This window comes from Triturus cristatus, chromosome 7 (assembly GCF_964204655.1).
Source record: "Triturus cristatus chromosome 7, aTriCri1.1, whole genome shotgun sequence".
Taxonomy (NCBI): Eukaryota; Metazoa; Chordata; class Amphibia; order Caudata; family Salamandridae; genus Triturus; species Triturus cristatus.
The window spans coordinates 1,609,941,774-1,609,960,350 of NC_140590.1; the positions used below are offsets into that span (position 1 = coordinate 1,609,941,774).

Here is an 18,577-nt window from a genome sequence, read left to right on the forward strand (position 1 = left end):
GGAGGACTTCTGCTCTTCGACGCCGATCGTCGCCGAGTTGACGTCGGCGGTGGACTTCTGCTCCTCGACGCCGTTCGTCGCCGGCTTGACGACGGCGGAGGTTCACGATTCTTCGACGTCGACGGCGAATGAAGCGACGTACCTGTATGTCGGCGTTCTCTCGACGGCGAGCCCGCCGTTGAAGGTCTTTTCTTGGACATATGTCCCACCGGTGGAAGTTTTCTCAGCGCCGAGCCCGACGCTGATGGAATCTTGCTTCTAGAAGAGGATCTGGCCCTCTTAGAGCCCTTTCTCACCGATGACCTTCCTCTGGAAGATGATTTATCCTTTTCTGCCAGCCCATAAAGACGGATACGCTCCCTGTCTTTTAGAGTTCTATTAGATAAAGACTGGCAATGAGGACAAGTCTTGGGGACATGGTCCTTAGGTAGGCAGAGAATACAGACTGCATGAGAGTCTGACCTGGCCTTCTTTTTTCCACAAGAAGGGCAGGGGTCAAAAAGAGATGGCATTTTGAGTGGAAAAAATGCCAAAATCAGCCAGAAAAAGTAAGCACCTTACTTGACAAGTTGAAAGATGTCGAAGTAAGATACATTTTTCCAGAAAACTGAATATTATTTCTGACTAAAATCAGAAAGAAGGGGAGCTGTGTAACCAGGGTCCTGCCTGAAGGAGCCGGAAAGAACGCAAAGAACAGCTGACCTAACTGTCATCCCTGAGGCATGATGGGAAGCTAGGGGTCATGGCTGCCTTAAAGGCACGGTGCCAGTTTATTTCTATGTTGCTATGAGTTAGCTTTTCAGCCTTTCTAGGCTATGTTTTTCTGCAATGCAGCCTGTGAGCTGTCAATGCTTTCAGTCCTATCTGAGAGATTGTGCTAAGTGCTAAGTATTAAAACAGTTTTTCAAACATGCTTTGCTGTCGTTTTTCACGGGTTTTTAATGTATTGTTTATGATATACAGGGGAGTCCTTACAGCATTATTCAGCTCTGGTTATGAAAGGCTGCATTTGCTTTTTTATTATATATATATATATGTATATATATATGGAGATAATAATAATAATATAATAACAACCTGATCGTCTTTCCACAAACAGACACCAACACCGTGAAATATTTTGGCACAGAAGGCGATTTATTTCAAACCCAGGTCAGACGCGTTTCGGCAGTAAAACCGCCTTGCTCACTGCATGAAATGTTCTGTCAGTGTCAGCCCTACAAATACCTCCACCATTTACCTTTGGTTGCCATGGCAACCAACAATGTCATAGACATAGAAGTTTTCACCGTGACTTTGCAAAATACAATTGTATGTGAAAAAATGCGAAAACATACATCGATAGCTAAACAATAATAGCTAGCAACATAAGGCGAATAAATTCCTAAAATGAAAATTGAGTTAGAAAGTCACTCTAAAAATAGAAAACATAAGTAATTAGGAATACCGCTGGGATAGAGATGGGACATCCAGACTCAGTGTATCCCATGTAATGTGCTCTATGCCAAGGTGAATGTATTAACGTACAGAGGGGGGTGTGGTATGCAATCATCAAATAGCAATATTTGTAGACTCCACCGGCCTAGTAATAAGCTTCGTAAAAAATCTCCGCTAGTGTGTACAATCTCATATTACAAGAGAGGAATGGAAATCATAGTGCAAAGTGAAGAAACTGGAGACAGCCACTCTAAGTATTTCCTTGCACCCAAATGATGGGACCAGCATAGATGGCAAGTGCCTCTATCTGTAGAATTAAAAAGGAAAAAAGTAGGTTGTGTGTCACCATACTGCGCCCCTAATGCTAAGCAATAGTGCCTAATTAAAGAGGGGAAATATAAACACAAACATAAGCAGATCTCCCGCCCAAGTGGGCAAAAGAAAACTTATACGATCTGTAATGGCTGGCCGGAAAAAGAAAATGTATTGCATTGTACCCTCCTACTGTACCTGAACAAAGAATAACTTGGAATATAAACACATGTAAAGTGGGGCGGTATTCCAGGTAAATGTGCAGTGGGATAACATAATGTCAGAGTTGGAACACACATGCTACGAGGAAAGGGTTCAGACGGAGTGGCCAATCTCCTCAAATAAAGAGTCAGAGATGGACATTAAGCGCTTCATCGGCATTCATCCCATGTGGGAATTTGGAATTAAGGAGAATGATATATCTTGATTCCAATCTCCGTAATGCCAGTTGCCTGTTACCTCCCCTAGGATTTTTAGGGACACTGTCGATCACAAAATAGGAGAGGTCCTGGGTCTTGCTTCCGTGGCACAAGTTGATATGACGTGCCACTGGGTATGTTTGGTCATCATTCGCAATTGCTCTCAGGTGTTGCAAAATGCGAACGTGAACCTGGTGGATCGTGCTGCCAACATACATTTTCGGGCATGTGCATTGTAACACGTACACGGCGAAGTCCGTTTTGCAATTAAAGCTGCCACGGATAAGGTATGGTGAATGTCTGAAAGGCATGGTAACAGACTTGATGTTTGTGCCGTGTCTGCAGGCTTTGCATCTACTACACCTAATGAAGCCTTTGGGTGATTGTAGCCAAGTTTGACTTTTCGCTACAGAAGGTGAATTGCGTACCAATTCCTGGCGCATAGATTTAGCTCTTCTGAAGCTAATGGCTAAACGGGTCACTGCGGACTGTCTGCCAATGTTTGTGCAGGATTTTTCTAAGTGTAGTGTGGATGCATTAAATCCTGTGATCAATCTCGGGATGCCAGCCTCTTTACTTGCACTATGTTCTTGTTTCTTGAACAAAAGATCTTCCCTTGTTCGCAGCTCACTTCTGTTTCTAGCTTTATCTAGGGTTTCTGCTTTGTATCCTCTGCTCTGTAGTCTACTAAACAGTTCGTTAGTAGATTTCTTGAGACCCTCTTCCGTACTGCAGTTGCGTCTCATTCTGAGACATTCTGCAAAAGGGATACCTTCCTTAACGCTGTTATGATGAAAACTATCTGCGTGTAGGATGGCATTCCCTGCGGTGTCTTTCCAATATGTTCTGGTCTGTAGGCAGTTGTTTTCAATATATACTTCAATGTCAAGAAACTGAATGCAGTTTTTGCTGGTGTGACTAGTAAATGATAAGTTAAGACTGTTGTTGTTCAATTCATTTGCAAAGACTTTGGCACTTTCCTCAGTTCCCTGCCACAGTATGAATATATCATCGATGTAACGTACATAGATGTTCACATTTTCAGTCATGGCAGTTTTGTGTCCCTTCATGAGTACTTGCTCCTCCCACCAGCCCATATGCAAATTAGCATAGCTGGGGGCGAAGCAAGTACCCATGGCAGTGCCCTGTAGTTGTTTATAAAACAATTTATCAAAGATAAACACATTGTTTTCCAGGCACCATTCTGCCATACATAGCAGCATAAGGGAATGTTCTTGCATGTGTATTGGTCTAGTGTTTAAATAGTGCTTCAAAGCATTAAGGCCATCCTTGTGTCTGATGCTCGTATATAACGAGTTAACATCAAGAGTCATCAAAACATAGTCCTCCTTCCAATTGACATCGAATATCTTGCTTAAGAAATCGCCAGTGTCTTTAATGTGAGATGGTAATTCACAGACCAGTGGTTGTAAAAAGAAGTCGATAAACCGAGAAGTGTTTTCAAATAAACTCCCAATTGCTGCAATGATTGGCCTACCAGGTGGGTTGATTGCGTTTTTGTGAATCTTGGGAATTAGATACAGTTGCGGTGTTACTGGATAGTCTATTTTCAGATAATCGAATTCTGATTTGGTGATTAAATTCGCACTTTTCCATTCATATAAGGTTTTATGATATTTTTCCTTTATGCCTACTATAACCGTTGGCGCTATCCTGAAGTAGCAGTCCTTGTCATTGAGCTGTTTCATTGCCTCCAAGTTATAGTCCTCTAGGGGCCACAGGACAACATTACCCCCTTTATCAGACCATCTGACTACTATATCCTGATGTTCCTTAATTTTACTCATAACTTTATTGTAATTCGTTCTGTTTGTATTGCGTGTCTTGGCGAATTCTTTGTCACTTTTGAGCGCCAATATTTTGAGATCTTTAATCACATTCTCCGCAAAGATATCCAAACCATCCTTGGGCATCATCGGTGTAAATACGGATTTAGGTTTGAATGGTGTGAGGATGGGGTTTCGTATTTCTTGAAAGTCAATAGTAGTATCAACATCTGTTATGTCTTGATTTTCTTGTTGCATGAGTAGAAGATCCCGTAACAAGGTTTCGTCTGTCATTGACACTTCCGTGTTTGTTACATCAAAGACCATTTCTAGTGAGTCTTTATTACCACTGTTCATAAAGTATTTTTGCAGCTTTAATTTTCTCATAAACTGAAAAAGGTCTATCCGTGTTTGCGAGTAGTCAAAATTAGTTCTTTCGCAATATGATAAGCCCAATGCGAGAGTTTTTTGTTCAATTTCGGAAAGATCCATTGTTGTTAGATTTATAACTGTGTTTTCGCTGTCTCTGCTTCCGTTATATTTTTCTTTGTCAATTATCTGCGCTTGTTTCTTCTGTATTGTTGATTGTTTGTTTTCTGTTGTTGTTGTGTTTGTGTGCCGCTTGCCCCAGCGCCTGTTTTTTCTCTTTCTACCCTTTGTTGTTCCTGGGATATGTATTTTTGTTTGTCCTGGCGTGTGGGCCGCGGGCGCAGGCTTGTCAGTCTTTCTAAGCGTAAAAAACCCAGTTCCTGGATTACTGTCGGCGGTTTGCGTCTTTGAGCCAAATCACTTAGTTGTTCCGTTTCTGACTCCACTTCAGAGCTCAATTCTGACACACTAGGGTCTGTGTTTTTGTGTAACATTTCGGCAGTATTTGATAATTGCTGTCTTCGTATGTTTTCAAATTTTTTGGAGAATGTGTACACTCTGCCTTGCATGTAATCATTCCTGTCTCTTTGGAATTTCGTTGCCTTTCTCTCTTTGATCGAATCCTCATGCTTTGTTAGTCTAGTATTCATTTCCCCCAATTTCTTTTTGATTTCTTCTTGATTTTCGCAATTCTCTAGCTCTTTTATCAATACCTCGATCTTAGCTAGCATTGCTTTGCGGTCACTCTCGGCATATTTAATCAAAATCTGAAGCATTCTCCGCGAGGACTCAGCGCTGTTGTCAGCTCAATCCTTGAGCATTTCGGGGTCGGGGTTTTCATATGTCGGTGCTACCAGAATCCGGAGCCCTCTAGGGATTCTCCCCACATCCATATATCTCTGTAGGGACTTGCATTCCCACCATTTGGCTATCTCATTTCTCATTTCCACTGGTTCAGTTCCTTTATAAGCAGACCACGCTTGTTCCATGCCATCATCCTTATCGTTGAAAATATCCAATGCTGCCTCCTCTCGCTCTTTCACCCATTCCTCGGCCATTGTTTGAAATATACAATTACCTTCTGTGTCATTCACTGCCCGTTTTCTTAGCTATACGGGACTACCTCTCCCAGCAGGCACCGCTACGATATCACTTAGCACACCGAAACTAGCCGCTAAGAGTAGCTTACCTGATAATGCAAATGCCCTCCGGCTCCCACACCGATCAGTCACTCTCCAATTCGACGGTGTCTCGGGTGCTTTTCGTTCGTGAAATTGATCGTGTGCTTTCGCTGCTGGGGGGCGCTGAGTATTCTTCCGTTAGGAACTGTGACAATTGGGTCCATAAACTCAGTGCTCCAGATCGAGGAGGGTTGGTGTCCAGGTCCCGGCGAACCTCTTCAATATAATAACAACCTGGTCGTCTTTCCACAAACAGGCACCAACACCGTGAAATATTTTGGCACAGAAGGCGATTTATTTCAAACCCAGGTCAGACGCGTTTCGGCGGTAAAACCGCCTTGCTCACTGCATGAAATGTTCTGTCAGTGTCAGCCATACAAATACCTCCACCATTTCCCTTTGGTTGCCATGGCAACCAACAATGTCATAGACATAGAAGTTTTCACCGTGACTTTGCAAAATACAATTGTATGTGAAAAAATGCAAAAACATACATCGATAGCTAAACAATAATAGCTAGCAACATAAGGCGAATAAATTCCTAAAATGAAAATTGAGTTAGAAAGTCACTCTAAAAATAGAAAACATAAGTAATTAGGAATACCGCTGGGATAGAGATGGGACATCCAGACTCAGTGTATCCCATGTAATGTGCTCTATGCCAAGGTGAATGTATTAACGTACAGAGGGGGGTGTGGTATGCAATCATCAAATAGCAATATTTGTAAACTCCACCGGCCTAGTAATAAGCTTCGCTCCTCGACGCCGTTCGTCGCCGGCTTGACGACGGCGGAGGTTCACGATTCTTCGACGTCGACGGCGAATGAAGCGACGTACCTGTATGTCGGCGTTCTCTCGAAGGCGAGCCCGCCGTTGAAGGTCTTTTCTTGGACGTATGTCCCACCGGTGGAAGTTTTCTCAGCGCCGAGCCCGACGCTGATGGAATCTTGCTTCTAGAAGAGGATCTGGCCCTCTTAGAGCCCTTTCTCACCGATGACCTTCCTCTGGAAGATGATTTATCCTTTTCTGCCAGCCCATAAAGACGGATACGCTCCCTGTCTTTTAGAGTTCTATTAGATAAAGTCTGGCAATGAGGACAAGTCTTGGGGACATGGTCCTTAGGTAGGCAGAGAATACAGACTGCATGAGAGTCTGACCTGGCCTTCTTTTTTTCCACAAGAAGGGCAGGGGTCAAAAAGAGATGGCATTTTGAGTGGAAAAAATGCCAAAATCAGCCAGAAAAAGTAAGCACCTTACTTGACAAGTTGAAAGATGTCGAAGTAAGATACATTTTTCCAGAAAACTGAATATTATTTCTGACTAAAATCAGAAAGAAGGGGAGCTGTGTAACCAGGGTCCTGCCTGAAGGAGCCGGAAAGAACGCAAAGAACAGCTGACCTAACTGTCATCCCTGAGGCATGATGGGAAACTAGGGGTCATGGCTGCCTTAAAGGCACGGTGTTGCTATGAGTTAGCTTTTCAGCCTTTCTAGGCTATGTTTTTCTGCAATGCAGCCTGTGAGCTGTCAATGCTTTCAGTCCTATCTGAGAGATTGTGCTAAGTATTAAAACAGCTTTTCAAACATGCTTTGCTGTCGTTTTTCCCTGGTTTTTAATGTATTGTTTATAATATACAGGGGAGTCCTTACAGCATTATTCAGCTCTGGTTATGAAAGGCTGCATTTGCTTTTTTATTATATATATATATGTATATATATATGGAGATACATATATGTTTGTCACATATATGATTGTGTTTCCGGGGTCCCGCGCATGGGCGGGAATATTCTAGTGCTTATGACTTTGATGAGGATTCCCCTGGAAGAGAACCACCAACACCACCGCCGTGGTAGACAGAGCTAGAGGTGTCCTACCCGTATTCTTAGAACAACGAATGGAAGAAGAATGCGGATTCTTCTTTTTTTTAAATGTTATTTATTTCCAATCTAACAGTTAAAAAAAAATAATGGCATCAAAACTATTAGATTTCCAAGACATATCTTTGGCAAAGTACAATACTATATTAAAGTATCTCTATAACGAGTGGGGGTCAAAGGGATAAAGTTTAAAGACTCTAATAGTTCCAAAATCCCCAAATCAATATAATAATACACAAATAGAACTATGAGTCTAGTGATGTTGAAGACCTGAACACAAATGTGAGGGTAATGCTGAGTGTAATAAAGCTGCGAATTCATATGTATGTGTATATATATATGAATATGGTTCCCATCATCCACAAGATGTGGTTCGCTTCATCATCTGGGAAACCGGGACTTGCTTGAGAACCATCTTCTACTTAGAAATTGTAGATATTGGTCTCATAAATGTCCCAGACCTCTCAATGGTATCGTGTTGTTTTTGTTGATGAAGGCAGGGTGTTATGGTAGTTGAGGATGATGGCTGCAGTGCTTAGTGTAGGGTGCTAGTGAGCAAGTGCTATTTAAAAATTGTCTATCAGGGCACAAAATAGACTTTATTGTAACGCTACCTTGATGACAAGAGATAACAAGCATTTACAATGCAATGGTCTCGGCAATATTATAGGTAGAGCTATTGGTATTGCTCATTATTTTTTTATTATTTTTGTATCCCTAAATAAATGGCATTGTCATTTCTATTGGCAGTAGCTTTTTTTTGCATATATGATACCTATTGCATTAGCAGAGAGAGAGTGAGTTAGTGAGATAGAGAGAGAGAGTGAGGTATTGAAATAGAGAGTGAGGTAGTGAGAGAGAGTGAGGTAGATAGAGAGTGAGGTAGTGAGATAGAGAGTGAGATAGAGTGAGGTAGTGAAAGAGTGAGGTAGTGAGGGAGAGGGATGTTGTGAGGTAGTGATATATAAGCATAGAGTGATGTTGTGATGTAGTGAGATAGAGAGGTAGTCAAAGAGAGTGAAAGTGAGTTAGTGAGATAGAAAGAGTGAGGTAGTGAGATAGAGAGTGATTGAGGTAGTGAGTGAGAGAGAGTGAAGTTGTGAGGTTGTGAGCTAGAGAGTGAGGTAGTGATGTTTTGAGAGAGAGAAGTTGTGAGGTAGTGAGATAGAGTGGAGTAGTGAGGTAGAGAGAGTTATGTAGTGAGAAAGAGTGAGGTAATGAAACAGTGATGTAGTGAGGGAGAGGGATGTTGTGAGGTAGTGAGATGTAAGCAGAGTGGTGTTGTGATGTAGTGATGTAGTGAGATAGAGAGAGGTAGTGAAAGAGACAGTGAAAGTGAGTTAGTGAGATTTTGCAGAGTTCTGATCCCGTGATGAGGAGCACACACGCTGCTGAACTTGGCTCCGGTGGGAGTATAACTTTTGCTTGTTTTCGTGTGCAGTGTTTGTGCAAGGTAAGTTTGCACATTCACGCTGGAGCAGTTTAAGGCAGCAGGCATGATTCTTGGATACTTTGTGTTTCTGACACTGTAGTGTCACCTGTGTGGGAAGAGTTTGGTGTTGCGTATGATGACCCAAGTGGTGCTGTTGTTCTGACATTCAGGGAGACAAGCAAAGAGAATCCAGAAGGTAGGTCAAAAGACAAGGGTACGGTACAGAATGCTATTAAAAGCCCTCCACTGAAAGTGGGACTGAGGGACGAGCGGTTAACAACCTGATGTGGTCTCACTACGAAATAGAAAAAAAAAAAAAAAGAAAACATGCCACTAAGCTGTCAGTGCCCCGATGCCGCTTCACTGCTCACGCCATCACCCTGGGACCTTCATTTGTTTCCATAATTTATATCCTGAAAACATGCTCTTAATTCCTTCTAAGCATTGGCATCCTTCGTCCTATGTGTTCTGAGATGACTGATCCGTGTAGCAAGCACGTTTGGTTTCCCTTTTCCCCAGGGCTCGAGTCGGGGTACCACGCAGGTGGACGGCGTCCCCCCACTTATTTTACCGGGTGGACGCCATCCCCCCTGCCCAAAAGCAGGACTTTCAACGATGGCATTACTTCCCCGCATGGCTGCCCCGTCGATCTCCCAAGTACGGGGCTGGCTGTCAATCTTCTGTAGCGCGCGATCAGAGTGACCCTGCCCCCATCGCCTTGTAACCTTTGTTATGTTGAACCTGGGCAGCAGCGCGTTGACACCTGATCCGTCAGCCACTGTTATGCAACATGTAACCCACCCCCGCACCAGCTGCTCTCTAAAAGCAATATGTACCTCTCTTGGTAAAATTAAAGTCACAATACAAATGTCGCCGCCTCTCTGTTGCTGGCTAACATGTTTACTTGGTTAGATTAAGGCTAGTTTGAAGATAAACAATGGCGATACCTTGCCCGAGGTCTACCAACAGCAGGAGTTCCTCTCACACAACTAAACACTCACTCTCCTGTCGTCTCCAAGAGAGAACCCACCCGTATGTCCCGCACATTTCAACAGCGGACGCCACACTCTCAGCTGTCTCTCTGGCCCGAATCAGCCCGAGCACCCCGGTATCGGACGGATTACTTGTAAAGTTTCCTCATGTCAAATCACTCCACTTTTGGTGCAAATCGGAGCGTAAGATTTATCTACTGACGCAGCAAAACACATTTGTCTCCGCTCGGTTCTGCGGGAATATCGTCTCAAGGGCCGTTTCTGTGCAGTGACTACAAAGGCTGCAGTTGCCTGTTTTCTCCAAATAATTTCACCTCACGTTTCTGATCCGTGTGGTTCAGTCCGGGCTAAGGTTGCTCGCGAGCGTCTCGGAGCCTCTGTCCTTGCCGAAAATGCGGGCTGTGCGCGAAAGATGTCCAAGGCACGAGGCGAGGAGCCGGCACCAGGGGCGGTTTCGAGCGTCTTTGGTCTGAAGGAGGACTGTCGTACCTGCTGTGACCAGGGCTGGAGTCAGGTCTCCAACGGCCCGGGCACTAGATCCTGGGACTTGCACAGAAGCAGCCTTCGCCATCTCCCGGCAGTGAGCATCATCCCACACTTGCTTGCATGGGGCATGACCACGGCGCCGGACGGATGGATCCTCACGGCCAGACGATAGGGAAAAAATGGCGGATGGAAGCTCCGAAACCTTTTCGGATTCGGGGGCGTGTTCCTGCTGTTCTAAAAGGGCGTGGCTAAAAAGTGGAAAGAACAGCAAGAAACACGCCCCCGAATCTGAAAAAGACGGAGCCTATTTGGAGGGACGGCTCTCTCCTCCAATGGCTGGCCTCCGTTTAGGAAGCCAGCCAATGGAGGAGAAGCAAAAAGAGAGGCGGGCTAAATAGCCACTCTAGAAAACATTAAATCTTCCGACTTCCGGTTCTGCCTTCGGCAGACCGGTAGTCCTCGACCTAAAAAGGGGAGTTTTTGACATTTTTGGCTGTGAGAGGCTAATATGCATACTAATATTAGGTTCAATTTGTTTTAATGCATCAGCTGTACTTTTAGTGCAATATTAACAGTGGTGGAAGTCAGCCACTGAGTACCGCAGGACGGGAACAGGAAAGCACCTCCCACCAAACACTCGATCGCAGATGGGAAGCACTAGGCAATGCATGTGTGGGCATGAATCTGTCTTGCTCTAGCGAAGGCCCCTTCTAGTCACTGCTGTTGATCAGTAACATGGAGGTGCCAACTGAAGGTTGAAGACCATTTCCAGCACAGTTATTTGTTGAAACTGTTGTAGCACTGTTTTTATCTATTGTCATCAAGGTAGCGTTACAATAAAGTCTATTTTGTGCCCTGATAGACAATTTTTAAATAGCACTTGCTCACTAGCACCCTACACTAAGCACTGCAGCCATCATCCTCAACTACCATAACACCCTGCCTTCATCAACAAAAACAACACGATACCATTGAGAGGTCTGGGACATTTATGAGACCAATATCTACAATTTCTAAGTAGAAGATGGTTCTCAAGCAAGTCCCGGTTTCCCAGATGATGAAGCGAACCACATCTTGTGGATGATGGGAACCATATTCATATATATATACACATACATATGAATTCGCAGCTTTATTACACTCAGCATTACCCTCACATTTGTGTTCAGGTCTTCAACATCACTAGACTCATAGTTCTCTTTGTGTATTATTTTAAAGTACAATACTATACACCAACAACAGAGAGTCAACTTCAAAAGAATTGATATGTCTGGCTTTCCCATGTACATAGGAAAAGCACATATTACTAATCTACTAACTATTTAACTCTAATTTTGAGCTCTAGAGTAGCGTGCTGCTCTCCGCAAAGCACTTCAATGTCTCGACAGCGGTAGTAAGCACTATATAAATACAATTAAAATTTAAATTAGATACTACATTTCCACAACATCCTCATCAAGTTTTATTTGAGCCCATGCCCTTTTTACTGATTTAATATTCGTAGACCCCCCCACCTTACCATATAACATCTTTATACATTACCTATTCCTGCACTTTAAGCACCTTATGCTGAGACTCTAAGCATTTTTCCTATATGTTTCAGGCTCATCTGTTGCCCGTAGACCCCGTCAATCAGAGCTAATGTTTTGCTGGACAGGACAATCTCTGCAGAACTATACAGGTATCTTCTGGGGTAAACCACCTCCACCCTCAGCACACTTGATCTTTAAAATAATGCTAAAGAGGCTTCCATACATCCGTTGGTCTCAAGATCTTTCGCAAGGCACAAGCATAAATATCAGATACATTGTTACACCACACAAAGTCAGTATCCCAATCCCTAGATCTGTGTACAGGCCCCTTTCCCAGGACATTGCCACTTTTCGTTTTTCCAACAGACAAGCCATCGCTGTGAATCTTCTAACCTCTTTACGTACCCCTTTAACAAATTACAGTAGAGCCATCAAAGGTGACCGGCCCAGCTCAATCATCACCATTTTTAGAAGTAGCTTGAAATCTTGCCCCCAATACTCTGTAACTGCGGGTGGGGGGAGAGGGATCCAAGCCACGAGAAAGGTATGTAATCAGCAGCATCTCATCTCAACTTCTAGTCCCATTAAGTTAAAGCCAGCTGAGGTGCAGTGGAGTCAATGTGGAGGAATTCAAAATATAGAGGCCTATGACTATTGATCAAGGATATTACAGTAGTGCCAAATCTTATCGGATATACTTTCTCCTGAACACTTCTTCTTACGATGTTGTTTCTTTTTCGTTGACGAGTGGGGTGAGGGAGATGACCTCGAAGAGGATGTTGCTTGTGAAATCAACAGTGACCTGGTTTGTCAATGGCTCCAATGATCTTCTTTGGAATGAGCCATAAAAAATTTGGCCTTACGCCAAATGGGTTAGACAAGGAATTGCAGAACTTTTAAATGGAGAGATCTGGCTGAATTTTATTCTACATTTTGCAAGCAGAGCATAGGTAAACATTTTGACTGCTTAATCTACTGCCAGTCTCCGCACATCCTTGTAATCACTGTTACTCGCTATGCCATACTAAATAGCATTACCCTAGAGCAACAAAATCTAAATACCTTGAATATGATGGTTATCTGCTATGTCGCACTTACTTTGCAGATCTGGCAAAGACTTCCTTCAAACAGCGGGTGAAACGTTGCAGGATTTGTGCTCCCACAAGCCAAACAAAAGTCTGTCAAGAAACAGAATGGACAATGGTTATAATAAAGCTGTCGGCACCAACATCAGTGGGTAAAAGCTGGAGCATTTTGGTTCAAAGAGCAGGCCATCACAGGATTTTCAAGCCTCTCTGTATCAGACCATATTAAGAAGGCATTTCAAATGTCCTTGCACTGAAAAGAATTTAGGCTCTTGGAGAACAAGTATTAGCAAGATCAATAGGTATCCCCTTTATAATGCGAGTGCTGAGTTGTTGGCTTTGCCAATGTTTGTCTGTAAATTATTGTTAATAACAGTAAAACAAAAACATTTCATAATACTGGAGGAAAAGCAAACATATCTTGTGGTATCTCAAAACAACACCGTACATTGAATACAATTTTTTTTTTTATGCCATGGTTTATTTTTCAAATACTTTTCATTTTGTAAACTGGACAGAATTTAAAAACAATTAAGTAATGTCATAATGTAAAGGGAAATGCTTGCCAAGGGCTAATTTACATGATTCGGCCATGTGGTCCTATGCCGTAAATAAGGGAGCAGCACATTTATAAGCTTTCAGGAGAAGTGACATGCTAAGTACACCTTCTGTCTCGGACCCCTGTTTCAGACCCCTGCTGAGTGCAGAAGTTGGCCCTTTCCCCAAATCCTTTGTGTGCCAAAGCTCATGCTGTCATGCAATATGCAGAATGTAGGAAATAAAACAAAAACAACCATTGGAAATTGCTCTCCAATCATACCCCATCAAAACTATCCCTGTTGAAGTGCTTTTACAGACAGTCAAGGAGGGTTGGTTATGTGAGGTGGAAGCCGCACACAAGGGCGAGAGCTAGAAAAGACATGCACTCTCACAAAGTGCTAACAGTAAAATGAAAAATTAGTTCACTTAGTTGTGAGCAGTGGAAGCATACAAGTTTGTCAATCAAAAAAATTGTGAGAAAGATATGTTCCAAAGGAAGGACAAACGGAAGAAAAGGAAGTCATGCCATTGAATAAGAAGCTAGCAAAAGAGAGTGACAATAAAATCAACCAATTGGCAGCAATTGATGGCTGTAAACCTCTTACGTTCCCAACAGGAATTTCACAATAAGACATCTTTCGCTGCCTAGAAGGTGACACCTAAACAAAATGTCAGGGAGCCTATGCTCCAAAATTAAAATTGCATGTGTATACTGGAATAGTACAGGAACATCATTTTAGTGTTTTCTGGGGTTGGAATGGCATTGTGTCCGTGCACCAAAAACATTTTGTAACCCTGACAAGGAGGGAGGGGAGAAGGTGGCGAGGAGTCTCTAGGACAGCAGTATAGGGTTTAGAATAAGACAATTTCTTAGGTGTAATAAAAACAAGCACTGGCAAACAATTGGTCAGGTTGTGTCAAAGATTGTTTTGTCATCATTTTTATAAAAAATACATTGTTGTGGGAGCTGCTAGACACTTACAAAAATAAAACATTGGCAAGAGCAAAACTACTTTTGTCTCAAAAAGCACCCATTGCCCTAGTAGTCCCTGGTACTGAAGGAAACTACTTTGTGTGCAGTAGTGCTCCTTATGAAAGATCAATAAGCTGTCACTAAGAGTGAGTAACCAATGGCTGAAGTGGACTGAAGAAAATTGGAATGGCACAACAACAAATCAAAGGATGAAGTGGGCTGTCTGAAAGCTTGCACAAGTAATTATAATACATACATAATTTTACTAAAAATAGGTCTTAAAAGGTTTTTAAAAGATTGTTTTTACTTGTGGAAGTGGAAAAAAGTGTATTCCAGGAACAGAGAACTACAGAGGCAGCCTTGCCACCTCTTCAAGGGAACATGGCATATTTTAACGCGAGAGAGTATCTGCTGGATGATTAGAAATTGCATATATAATTGTGTGTTGGGGTATCTTCACCGAAGGAAGGACAACTTACTTACCTTTGGTAATGTTCTTTCTGGTGGATATTCTATCCAACCGCAGAGCCAGGTGCCAGACTGGATCTGGAAAACTCAAAAACAATGTTCTTGCACACCAGTATGTGGAGCCGTGTGAATCCACATCAACGCCATTCCGCCACAGTGATGAACAGAGCTGCATAAATGTGCCTTCAATGCACACCGAAGTCAGTTCCATTAATAAACCCTTCCCCATTGTCAGCTGCAGAGCCCATCAACAAATTGAACAAACCACTTTGTCTATTCCTAGATTGGGATCTTTTCAGATGAAAAAGGGCATATCACAGAAAGGGGAGGTGAGAAGGCAGTGAGGAATCTGTGGTTATATAAGAGAATCCACCAGAAAGAGCATTACTGAAGGTAACTTGCCCTTCTGATGGATAATTGTAACTGCAGTTTCCTCACTTTGTGGATAGAAACCAAAACAGTACCTCCCAAGATGGTGGGTTTGTGGAATGACTCAGACTAAAATGTTCTGCAAGACCGAGCAGGCAAAATGCCCATCTCGACGTACTGACTGTCGAGGCAGTTGTGCTTTGTGAATGTGTGCACAGGTGCCCACGTTCCCGCATGGCATATATATAGGATAAATGCGAAAACAACAAGATGATGGATGGAATGCTTGAATTAATCTCAGCCACTAGCAATTGCTAGGGCCACATCCCAATCCATCATTTTCTGCCTACCATGCCACCTTAGTTTGTTTCCAGCCATATGCAAATCAGTCTTGACCCTGCTACGCATGGGAACAGTCCAGCCCAAACTGCCAAGCCAGGTCCTCCCTGAACCGGAACAAAAGCAGCCTAAGACCGGTTTCAACCTTGTTATGGGCTCTTCGGCCAGGTATAGGTTGGTTTCAGGGTCACAGTGAGCCCAGGACCCATGTCTGGGCATGCCCGGGGCACTTAGGGCATCAAATGCAAAAACAACAAGGTGATGGATGGAATGCTTGAATTAATCTTAGCCACTGGCAATCGCACAGGGCCGCATCCCTATCCATTATTTCTTTAACCACCATGCCACCTCAGTTTGGACCCAGACACTTGCAGATTAGCCATGACTCTGCTCCTTATGGGAACAGTCCATACCGAACTGCCAGGCCAGGTCCTACCTGAACCAGTACACAGGCAACCCCAGGACGGGACGGGTATGCTCGGATGTGGGTCTCATGCACACTGTGACACTGAAACCCAGCTATACCCGGCTGATGAGAGCAAGCTCAGGGTGAAAACGGTCCTGGGTTGCTGATTGGAGAAGGGTAAAGACTGATTTGCATATAGCTGGGTCCAAATTGAGGTGGCATGGTGTGTAAGATGACAATGGATAAGGATGCGACCCGAGTGATTACCAGTGGCTGAGATTAATTTAGTCATTCCATCCGTCACTGTTTTGTATACTTATTGTGTCGCCCTGAGTGGGACGGGTATGCCCAGATGTGGGTCCCGTGCACACTGTGTCATTGGAACCAACCTGTACCCGGCTGATGAGCCCATAACTAGGGCGAAACCGGTCCTGAGATGCTTGTGTTCCAGTTCAGGGAAGACCTGGCTCGGCAGTTCAGCTCGACTATTCCAACTGGGGCAGTGTCTAGACTGATTTGCATATTGCTGGGTCCAAACTGAGGTGGAAAGTGTGAAAGATACTGATGGATTGGGATGTGGCCCAGAGTGATTACCAGTGGCTGAGATTAAATCGAGCATTCCATCCATTACTGTTTTGCATACTTATTAGAAATGCAGGACAGGCACTCCGAATGCAAAAGAAGTGGTGGCAGCCCTTAGTTCTTCGGGAGGCTGCTTCTTAGCAAGTGCATAGCAGATCTTTAAGCAGACAGCTATCTATTGAGAGATGGTCCATTTCTTCACAGCACTGACCTTCTGCAAGCCAGAAAATCCCACAAAGAGGAGATGATACTCCTGTGGCACAATTGATGTAAAAACTGAGTGCTCTTTTAGGGTTCAAATGATGGAATATCTCCACCTCTTTCGAGGGATGAGGCGGAGCAAAGAAGGTCGGAAGCCTGATGGTTTAGGACGTGTAGGACCCGGTGCCTGCTGCTGCAGCAGGAGGCCCTTCTTTAAGTGGCCGCCTGACTGGAGGAAGGATGCGTAAGCGGAGATGTACTGAGTACCACACGCTCCTGGCCCAATCCACAGCCATTAGAATGACTTGGGTCAGGTCATTACCTTTGGGGCAGGAGAGGCATACAAGAGTCTTGTGCTCCACTCTAGGCAAAATTTGTCTCCGAGATACATGCATCTTGGGAACTCTAGAACGCAAATGTGCTGACATGCGCATTCTCAGTGGTGGCAATGAGACTGAGGAAGTGTTCTCCCCAGTGTTGGAAGATGCCCTGTGCTACCTCTGCGTATAACTGTCTTTCGTGATCCACTGAGTGATGCTGGCTGAGTTCATCTGCCTTGGAGTTTAAAAATCTTGCCAGGTGGTGTACCAAAAGGGAAATCTAGGCGATTCAGCCAACTCCTGAGGAGTAGAGCTGTTTGTTACAGGGCCCAGGACCTTACCTCGGCCTGCTTGATGCACTACCACATGGCAGTAGTTTTGTCCGTGAGAACCTGCACCAGCCGTCTTTTGAAGGAGGGCAGGAAGGCATTCAATGTCAAGTGAAACACCCAACTATAGCAAGTTGATTTGGAGGACACGCAAGTTCTCTGATCTCCACCTCTCCCAGATTACTTCAATAAACTTCTAGTGACGCATCCATCACCACCGTCAACTTTGGATGTGGCAGGGTTCTGCTACTGGTACAATTGCAGTCAAGCAGCCACCACTGCAGGTCTCTTCGAGTGTCCTACCACCAGGTTGGAATCTGACAGTGGGATTGGCCCACTGAGACTTCAGGTCCCACTGCAAACTCACATGTGCCTCCTGGCGTGGTGTCAAAGAAGATACACAAGGCTATTAGCACCAGAAGCTTCAGAGCCATCCTCACTAAGACCCAGGACAGAGGTTGAAACATTGGAATCATAGCCCGAATGGCTTGGACTCACTGGTAAGTAGAAGAATATTGAAAGCGCATCATATACGGGATGGCTCTGATAAAGGGGAACCTCTGTGTTAGAGCCATGTGTGATTTCGGCAGGTTGATTGAAAATCCCCAAAGATAGGTTTGACGTCACCTGGAGGTTGTCCTTGGCTAACTGTGGCAAGCCTGCCTTCAACAGCCAGTCGTTGAGTTAGGGGAAGACTGGTACCCCCAACCTCTGAAGATGGGCAGGGACCACTGCCATCACCCCAGGGGCACTAGTAGTCCAAAAGGGAGCACAACAAACTGAAAGTGATTATGGTGCTCTGTGAACAACAGGTAGCATCTGAGGTCCAGGAGGACTTGGATGTGAAATTTGCATACTTCAGGACCAACACCACCATCCAGTCTTCAAGAACCATACCAAAGAGAACCAGGGCCAAAGTGACCAATTTAAAATCATCCACGCGCAGAAAGGCATTGAGAGGGCAAAGATCTAGGATAGGACAGAGGCATCTATCATTCTTCAGTAGCAGGACTAGCACCCAGTCCCTATATCCAAGGACGGTACCCTGTCTATGGCTCCTTTGGCCAAAAGAGCCAGCACTTTCTTGAATAAAACGGACATATGGTCCTCTGAGAAGATGTGCTTAGCAGGTAAAATGTGTG

The 18,577-nt window shown here is 44.0% G+C and overlaps 1 protein-coding gene across 4 annotated transcripts in view; it reads right to left on the bottom strand.

Annotated features, from left to right (window-relative positions):
* The window catches only part of DNMT3B (DNA methyltransferase 3 beta), a 511,613-nt gene that overhangs the window by 196,148 nt on the left and 296,888 nt on the right, over nt 1–18,577 (bottom strand). For all 4 annotated transcript variants that reach the window (XR_014966866.1, XM_085619485.1, XM_085619484.1 and 1 more), the window contains one exon: nt 12,922–13,001. Coding sequence is in view for 3 of the 4 variants with exons in the window: in XM_085619485.1 (XP_085475611.1) it covers nt 12,922–13,001 (80 nt within the window). In the remaining variant the exon portion in view is untranslated. The remainder of the gene's footprint in view (nt 1–12,921; nt 13,002–18,577) is intronic.